Raw genomic sequence first — 9344 nt, forward strand, 5'->3', positions numbered from 1 at the left:
CCCAATAAATTCATGGGTTCATAGGTTGAAGGTAACATCACAGAGCAGTTGCTAATTTGACTCATACCCACCCCAGGGACTCTTGTCATCCCTATCCGCTTTCTGCTTCTGCCTCTCCAGGCACTTTGGAACTCCCTGGACTCACTGTAGACATGCAGTAGCCTACACGTAGATAAATAGATTCATTGTGTGATGTGAAATCTGTAATCTCAAAAGTTAATAACCATAATTAAGCTTGGAATAAAATAACTTATGTTTGCTTCTTTAGCTCAATATCAAAGGAATCTGGACAGCTGTGCATACTGTTCCCACTGAAGCCACTGTGCCTTCTGTGTTCATTATTGTCCAATAAAATTGACGTTATGGAAAACTACGTGTGCCAGTTCTCTCCTCCACTATTTATTTGGGGGGTGTGTGTGTGTGTGTGTGTGTGTGTGTGTGTGTGTTGAACTCAGGTAAGTCATCAGGCTTGTTGGTAAACTCCCTGAGCCAATTTTCTTAGCCTGTGTCTGTTTTGTCTTGTTTTTGGAGACAGGGTTTCTCTGTGTAGCTCTAGCTGCTCTAGAACTCACTTTGTAGATCAGACTGACCTGGAACTCAGAGATATGCCTGCTTTTTTTTTTTTTTTTTAAGACATATCTATTTATTACTGTACGCCAGAAAAGGGCACCGGATCTCATTATATATGGTCGTGAGCCACCGTGTGGTTGCTGGGAATTGAACTCAGGACCTTTTTGAGAACAGCCAGTGCTCTTAACCTCCGAGCCATCTCCTCGAATGGCTGTATTTTAGTTAACACTACCAGTCCAGTTGATATAATTAGCTAAATTCAATCATCTGCTGTCCTACTGAATTCCTCACAATCAATACGTGTTTTTAGTTTTTTACATTTACTTATTGTTTGTATGTGTGGGTGCGTTTGTGCGATAGTGTGAGTGTGAAGATCAAAGATCAACTTGTGGAAGTCAATTCTGGCTTCTCACCATATGGGTCCAGTAGATCAAACTCAGGTGGACAGGGTCGGGACCAAATGCCTTTAAAAACACCATCCCAACATGGGGTCCTCTGACTGATATTTTAAGTTTTCATTGTGAAACATTTTAAGATGTTGCGAAGTAGAAGAGATTTTATTCAGTGCTTTAAAATACTCTGTTTAGGTAAATGAATCTTCTCTGCGTTCTTGGCCACCTACAGTTTGCTACCGGATGCTGGCTCAGCCAGGAGGAGGCGCCTGGCCACTCAGAGATATGCGGAAGGGCCAATGGGAAGTGGTCTTCGTTGGAGGATAAGAAATGGAGATTCCTGGCCAGCCCACTACTGCCTTGTGGGACCTGTGTCCGGAGTCCGTCTGGGGAACAGCTCGTCCTCTGCGTTGCAGTTCCGGCAGTCAAAGCCAGACCGTCCACCGTCCCGCCCATAGGACTCAATTTCCCATAAGGCTGTGAGGCCTAAGAGAATATTTCCCAGAAGCGCCGGCGCCGCACTGCCGCATGGAGAAGACTCCATTTCCCAGAGTTCCCGAGGAGAGCCTTACCTCCCCCCCCTCCACCTGGACAGCGAATAGCTGGAGAATTGTGCACCGGAAGTAGCTCTCAGACTAGTGGAACCCAGCGACAGGTGAGACACGCAGGCGGACCCTGCGCAGCAAACGAGGGACCCCGCAGGCTGTTCGGGGCCGTCAAGGGTCTGCGTGGGCTTAGGTTGGGTGGTCTGCGAGGTCGGTTTGGCGCCGGGCCCTCGTTCATTTGGCTGACGGTGGATCCTTGCGGCTGGGCCAGAGCCATCCTGTAGGAGTCGTAGTACATTTCCAGCTTCCAGAGGCCGTCCAGCGGTGCATCTTTCCCTAGAAGAAATAGGCTTTCCTAGGCCGTGGGCTATCCGCTCAGCACGAGTGGGTATGGGACTCCAAGCACGGGCACCGCCTCTTGTCTTTAGAGAAGCAGCTACTACGATCTGTGCCGGGAACTGCCAGCCCTAATTTTTAAGTCGTAGGGATGGGATGTACCTTTCCTCTGCCTAATAGGGCCATGGGTTGGGACCAAGCTGCTTTGGTTTGGATAGCAGCCAGCAGGATCCTGTGTCGCCCAGGGCAAAGGACTTCCTTAGGGAACAGAGCTGGGTGTGTCTGGCAGTCCTTCGCTCCTCCTTGGGAATTTGATTCTGTGCCTTGTTGCCTATTGGCCCAGGAGGATAGGGTGGGGAGAATGGCACACCCTGTATCCTCCTTAGCTCACACCATTTGGCCCTCCAGGTGCAGCCACCATGGGTGAACCCCAGGGATCCATGAGGATCCTAGTGACAGGGGGCTCTGGACTGGTGGGCAGAGCCATCCAGAAGGTGATTGCAGATGGGGCCGGCTTGCCTGGAGAGGAATGGGTGTTTGTCTCCTCCAAAGACGCAGATCTGACGTGAGTTGGGGCCATATTCAGACCCAGTCCCTCCTCCTGGTTCACTCTCCGGGCTGAAAAGGGCCCTGCTGGGTTTGTTTCCTCCTTGCATCCGGGTCCTACCTGCCAGGTGACTGATCTGGCAGTGCTTGCTGGCTGTGCTCTAAGTAAACATCCTCCCATAGTTCCGGGAGGCCACAACCAACATCTGCTAGACCCCTGAACTTGGCTACTTGCCCCTTCGGCTGCCCTTCCAGCCATGGACCCATCCAGTTTCTACACCCACTGCCCAGGCCTCCCAACTCCTGACTTCCTGGGGCTTCCCTTGGCCCCCTGACATCCTGGCCTCCCTCAGGGATGCAGCACAAACTCAAGCCCTGTTCCGGAAGGTTCAGCCCACCCATGTCATCCATCTTGCTGCAATGGTAGGCGGCCTTTTCCGGAATATCAAATACAACTTGGACTTCTGGGTAAGTTGGGGTGCTGGGGAGCAACAAGCATTGGGAGCTAGGAGCTGAGGTTCTTGAAACTTCCACAAGCTCACCCCAAGACGTCCCTGACGACTGGTTTTGCACAGCCCTGGGGACATTTGTCCAAGTGCTACCTGTAGGACTGGGAAGTTGAAGGAAGTCAGCAGACTATACTGTGTAACCAGGGACCGGTTTATACTATGTAAACAGGGACTGTTTACTGAGCCTGCTTGGCTGCCAGGTTCTTGAACTGCCAGGCTTGGTTAACTCAGCCTCCTGAATCCACCATCTCCTGGATGTTGTGTCTGTAGCATGTGCCTTAGGAGGAGGAATAAAACACAAGAGCTCCGCTTCTGCTGACTGCTCCTGAGAGTTGACCCATGCGCCTCTGGGCTTTGTGCCTTTATCCTGGCTGGCCCTACTAGGCACCTCAGTATGCAAAGGTTCCCACCAGACTTTGCCCAAGGACTCTGCCACCCAAAGCTCTCCTTCCCCTCCTAATCTTTTCAGCAAACTGCCTGGTCACTGCCTCTTCCCTGGTCTTAGACCAGTATGCCTCTTATCAATTTAGGGAAGAGAACTGGAGAGGGGCAGGGCAAGGCATGACTCCTCTAGAGTTGGGATGTGGGAGGAGGGCTTCTCCTTTGTAGTGGGAATCCCACCTAAAGGTTTCCTCATCTCTACCACCTGCCCTGCACTCCATAGCCCTGAGGATGCCTCTCTGGTTTCCACACCCAGGCAGGCAGGGCAGGACCTTCTTTTGGCCCTAGAGGATGGCAGCTTCTCCAAGGCCAGTGCTGGGAGGCTTAGCCTTGTTCCAGAAGCCCTTCAGATCAGTAGGCACAGAGAGCGCCCATATCTGAGCCAGGCTATGTTCCCATGTTTATCCGTGGAGAGATAGGCAAGAGCTTGGGTCCTTCATAGGCAGCCTGACCCACCTGTGCTACCCACTGCAGAGGAAGAACATGCACATCAATGACAATGTCCTGCATTCAGCCTTCGAGGTGGGCACCCGCAAGGTAGTCTCCTGCCTGTCCACCTGTATCTTCCCCGACAAGACTACCTATCCTATTGATGAGACGATGGTGAGGGCCAGGGCCTTCTGGGGTGGGACCTGAGGGTGTGGGCAAAACCAGGAAGTGGGGGTTCTCAGCACATCTCCTCTTCCTCCAGATCCACAATGGGCCACCTCACAGCAGCAATTTTGGGTACTCATACGCCAAGAGGATGATTGACGTGCAGAACAGGTGCTCCTTCCTGGTCTTGCCCAGGCCTCTCTGGAGAGGGGAGGATGGACCCCCTTGGGTTAGTGAGGCCTTCTTGGTGCCTCATTTCTACCACTTTTAAGAAGCTAGCTTCGGAAGGAATTGGGGACTCTCGGGGCACATTCCCTGGGGGGAGGTCAGGAGACAATGTGCCTCCACAGGGCCTACTTCCAACAGCATGGCTGTACCTTCACCGCTGTCATCCCTACCAACGTCTTTGGGCCTTACGACAACTTCAACATCGAAGATGGCCATGTGCTGCCTGGCCTCATCCATAAGGTGCACCTGGCCAAGAGTGAGTGCAGCTGTCCAGCACACGCCTGGCCCAGGTTACCTGCCTGAGGAGCCCCTGAGCTCAGCCATGGGGTGGGCAGGGAGCCAGGCCTGGTTGCAGAGCTCTGACACCTGCCCCATCTGTAGGTAGCGGTTCAGCCTTGACTGTGTGGGGTACAGGGAAGCCACGGAGGCAGTTCATTTACTCACTGGTATGTAGAGGGGTATCATGGTCTTCCCGGGAAAGCTATGTGGGAGGCATAGAAAACAGCCCTTGAACCTTGCCAAGTCCCTAGGGGTGCAACTTTGGCTCAGTCGGAGAAATTGTGGCCTGAGTGAGGGACCTCCCTCCAGGATGAACCCTTGGCTGTGCCCCCAAGGGAACAGAAACAGCATACAACCTCCCCACGAGGGGCATTAGGTGCTCACTTGTGGATTTGACCCGCCCTTCTGACCTCCAGGACCTAGCCCGGCTCTTCATCTGGGTCCTGAGGGAGTACACTGAGGTGGAGCCCATCATCCTCTCAGGTGGGCACTCTGCAGCTACAGTCTCCTACAGCAGGGCAGGGCCTGTATGTACCCTGAGGAGTGGGAGCAGACATGCCCCTAGGGGTCTGGACAGGGAAGCCTGACTGACTACTGGCCCATGGTTCCTCACAGTGGGCGAGGAAGATGAGGTGTCCATCCAGGAGGCAGCCGAGGCAGTAGTGGAGGCCATGGACTTCCATGGGGAAGTCACTGTATCCTTTGACTCTGTGGAGGGGTACTGTGGCTTCCCCTTGTAGGGTGGCCAGCATAATACCATTTGTTTCTGGTGGTGCTTGCCCTGGCGGCAGGAGGGGATCTGCTTTGCCCCAGGCCTGTCCCAGGAAAAGAGAGGTTCCGTGTAGGGCAGGTGGATGGTGCCCTTTCTCTTATGGCCTTGACCAAGGTGTCCAGTTTGATTCAACAAAGTCAGATGGGCAGTATAAGAAGACGGCCAGCAATGGCAAGCTTCGGGGCTACTTGCCTGACTTCCGCTTCACACCCTTCAAGCAGGGTAAGCTCCTGTTCCTCCCAAAACCCTTAACCACCAAAGCCCGTGCTTATGGGCTCTTTGCCAATTAGCCCTTGGCTTCAGCACCAGCTGTTTCTCCCTGTTCCCTGTTGTGGTCTCAGCCTTCATACTGTGACCGTGGGTGTTTGGTGCTCCGCAGGCTTGGTCACCAGAACACTTAACAGAGCCTGTACCCACTGGGAAACAGGACACTATGATTTGGGGACCTTTACTCTCCCTACCTCCTGGGGGGGGACGTTGGTGTGTGACATCACTAGCTCTCACTTGTCCACCTCTGCAGCTGTGAAGGAAACCTGTGCTTGGTTCATTGACAACTATGAGCAGGCCCGGAAGTGAAGCACGGTACAAGCAGGTGCTCAGCTGACAATGCCCAGTCAGTGGTCACCATTCTCAGACCTTGGCAAGAACTGAGGATTGTATCCAGCAACCTGAGCCACATGCTGACCTCTCCACCAGGGACTTCCATGCTGCTGTCTAGTAGGGCCCATATCAGCCCTCAGGGAAGGGCCAGACCAATACCTTGCTGATCTACTTCTGTTCCAACCTCATGCATCCATGCTGGTCCCACCGTCCCTTGTCTAGAAACCAATAAAATGGATTTTCTTAAGCCTGGACTCAGCTTCTCCTCCCAACAACACAGCCTTTTTAGCCTGTTCAGTCCTGGGACCCACTGTCCCTTGTGTGCTACTTAGCTCCTGAGAGCTTCAAGGCCCATGGCAAGAGTCCATGTGTGAAGGAGCAGAGGGTGGAGATCGGAGTGTCGGGATGAAGGCGGTGCCGGTCAGATGGCAACTGGCAGTGGGCTCAGGTATGGGGCTGGGCACCTCTCCAACAGCCTGACTTAGACGTTGGCCATGTTTAGCCCTTCCACTTGTCACACACAGGCCTCTCTGCGTCAGACTGGACCTTGGTGAAGGAAGATGGGTCCCAATTTGGACAGATTCAATGGGCCATATGGGGACACAAGGGTGGACCTGCGTGAAGATTGGTGATGGGTTTCTCAGACTTTTCTAGGACCCCAAGCCTGGTCTTGTTGGTCAACTCTAGCCACCTAAGAGGTGACATTCTATTCTAAGGTGAGGGCCTTTCCATTGTGTTCATTCTTGGATGGTCAAGTCCGGGCCAGTTAAGGCAGCACAGGAGAATGTGCCTGAGGTGCTGCAGCTGGGGGCAGGTCGCTTTGGTGCCTGTCGCCTTGTCTTTCTCTCTGCAGCTCTGGGTCATTTTCAGGCTCCCATTCTAGAATTACTCACCTAAGAACGTTAGGATTTTTCCTTTTCCATGATGACAAGGGGCCAGAACTTAAAATGGAGCTACCACTGTCCCTGAAGACTGGGGAGAGCAGAGGTGAACATTTACTCCCAAAACTCAAGAGCCACAGCTCCAGGCAGGCAGAAGTGACAGTTGGCACCTGCGTAATACATTATGACTTGTCCAGGTGATGATTCCTGACCACTAGCCACATAGCTACAGCTGACAACAGGCCTCACACACTAGTGAAGGTTTCTTAAAGGATCAGAACTGTCATAGATACATAAAGGTGATTTATTAGACTGCCTTACAGAATGGGCTCTGGGTAGCCCAACAATGACTAACACCAGAGAGACTAAGAATACAGTAGTTGCTCAGTCTGTGAGGCTGGATATCTCAGCAGTCCTAGCCTGGCCCTGAGGGCCAGGAGGAGTCCCGGAGAGCTGCTGGTCTTATGTGTACTGTGTATGCTGGGATCCTAAATGGATTTGGAAGCAACAAAGTTTCCTTCTGTCCTGTTATCTGGGCTGCTGCCAGAAGGCATTGCCTTGCTTTTGGTGTTTCCTTCCTACCCTGAGAAAATAATCTAAAAAAATCCTTCACAGGTTTGCCTACGAGTTAATTCCAGGTACAGTCACAGTGGATACCTCACACTTCCACTTGTCCCCTCCCCTCAGAAACCACATCTGTCTCACTCACTGCCTTCTTCCCAGGTGACCAACTTGTCTGCTTCCATCTCATCCCTTGCTCAGTTTTCACCCAACCCAACCTTCCTATACATTCTGCCTCTCACCTCCCGGAAGAACTAAAGCTGGCCAACTGTTTTCCCCCATTCTACTAACCTTTGGTTTCCAGGCTGCATCTGAGGCCTTTTGTCTTCCAACATGACAATCCATGACCTTCCTGGCCTTTCACCCTCTAGAGCACCATCAGCTGGCCTCTCCTATGTTGTCCTGCCCAGTCTCCCTTTGGCTCATGCCTTCCCAGCCCCCATCTCGAGATTTCTTTTAAGGATAGCTCTCTGATGAGGATATAGCCCTCAGCCTTCAGAAAGAACTGATCTGAGCTGATCAAAACTTGCCAGATACTCAGTTGTCCAGCGACCACCAGTCAGGGTGCTAAACACATGGCCATGTGAAGGAACACATGTCAGGATGCCTTGACCACTCTGACTAGACGGCTGCATGAAAGTTCTGGCAGGCCTGAGGCCAAGTCTCAACCTTGAGCATTTCCAGGTTGCAGCCCAGAATACAGAAATTCTGTACACTCATGTTTGTGTAAATGTTCCCTCTCCTCCATAGATATTCCTGGGTGGATTTTGTATAGTGAGGATTCTGGAAGTTTTCCGTGTCAATGTGCTTTCTGTTCATCCCTGCGACTTGTAAGAAAGGAAAACCTTATTTAGCTTTAGTTTTTAGCTCCTGGTTTTATAGCTTTCCATCCATTGTCAGGCAGACTTATTACTCTTAGGCTTCTGGTGGGGCCTGGGAAAAGATTGGGGAATACAACTCTTTGCCTCCTGCAGCTAAAGGGAAAGGAGTGTCCATGACATTCCGAATGCAGCAAGCAGGGGATCAGCTTTAACTACAAGACTTCACAGTCCAAGGACAACATTGCCCTTATAAAGGCTGTGTACTTCTAAGTGCTGTGAGAGTTTGGAAATGGCTCGGTGGTTAAGAGCATGGGCTGCTCCTCCAGAGGACCTGGGTTCAATTCCTAGTACCTACGTGGCTCTCACAACCATCTATAACTCCAGGTCTAGGGGACCTGACACCCTCTCTTCTAGTTTCCAAGAACACTAGGCACATGTGTTATACATAAATGCAGACAAAACATCCATAAACATAATAAATTTCTAAGCTTTATATTCTGTTTTGCCTAATCATACACATTCAAAACAAAATAGCCAAGTTTGTCCAGTTTGTAGTAAGTCCGTGTATACTTTTTAAAAATTTATTAATTTTTATTTCTTGTGCAGTAGTGTTTAGCCTTTCATGTATGGCTGTGTGAGGCATGTATGTCAGATCTTGGAGTTACAGACAGCTGTGGGTGCTCAGAATTGAACCTGGGTCCTCTGGAAGAGCCATCAGGGCTCTTAACTGCTGAGCCATTTCTCCAGCCCCTGTGTATACTTTTGATTCAAAGTTACTTTAGGGAATAAAATTAGGTTTTGTTGTTTGAGTTGGTAATTTGGATGGATGAGACAAAGGCTCAAGGTTTAGTTGTTTGAGTTGGTAATTTGGATGGATGAGACAAAGGCTCAAGGACTGGGACCCTGATTATCTTTTTTTTTTTTTTAATTTTATTTTTTATGTAGGTTAGTGTGGAGGTGTCATATCCCTTAGAATTGGAGTTACAGACAGTTGTGAGCTGCCATGTGGGTGCTGGGAATTGAATCCAGGTCTTTTGGAAGAACAGAAAGTGCTCGTAACCACTGAGCCATCTCTCCAGCCCCAAGGAGTTTGTTGGTTTTTGTTTTGTTTTGTTTGTTCTTTCAGAGCTGAGGATGGAACCCAGGGCCTTGGCTGGGCAAGTGCTCTACCACTGAGCTAAATCCCCAACCCCTGACTATCTTTCTTCTTTCTTTCTTTCTTTCTTTCTTTCTTTCTTTCTTTCTTTCTTTCTTTCTTTCTTTCTTTCT

At 50.9% G+C, this 9344-nt stretch overlaps 1 protein-coding gene across 2 annotated transcripts; it reads left to right on the top strand.

The window, feature by feature from the left end:
• Positions 1-1556: 1556 nt before the first annotated feature.
• Gfus (GDP-L-fucose synthase) lies at positions 1557-6059 on the top strand. 2 transcript variants are annotated; one of them, XM_055626658.1, is made up of 11 exons: positions 1557-1617; positions 2252-2408; positions 2743-2857; positions 3814-3942; positions 4031-4104; positions 4284-4417; positions 4543-4607; positions 4857-4923; positions 5056-5135; positions 5335-5434; positions 5733-6059. In XM_055626658.1, the coding sequence occupies exons 2-11, from the start codon at positions 2263-2265 to the stop codon at positions 5786-5788; spliced, it is 966 nt and encodes a 321-aa protein (XP_055482633.1). In that variant the 5' UTR covers positions 1557-1617; positions 2252-2262; the 3' UTR covers positions 5789-6059. The 2 variants fall into 2 exon arrangements, with proteins under 2 accessions (XP_055482633.1, XP_055482634.1); XM_055626659.1 differs by lacking the exon at positions 3814-3942.
• Positions 6060-9344: the final 3285 nt, after the last annotated feature.

Source organism: Psammomys obesus, unplaced genomic scaffold, assembly GCF_907164565.1.
Source record: "Psammomys obesus unplaced genomic scaffold, mPsaObe1.curated_primary_1811, whole genome shotgun sequence".
Lineage (NCBI taxonomy): Eukaryota > Metazoa > Chordata > Mammalia > Rodentia > Muridae > Psammomys > Psammomys obesus.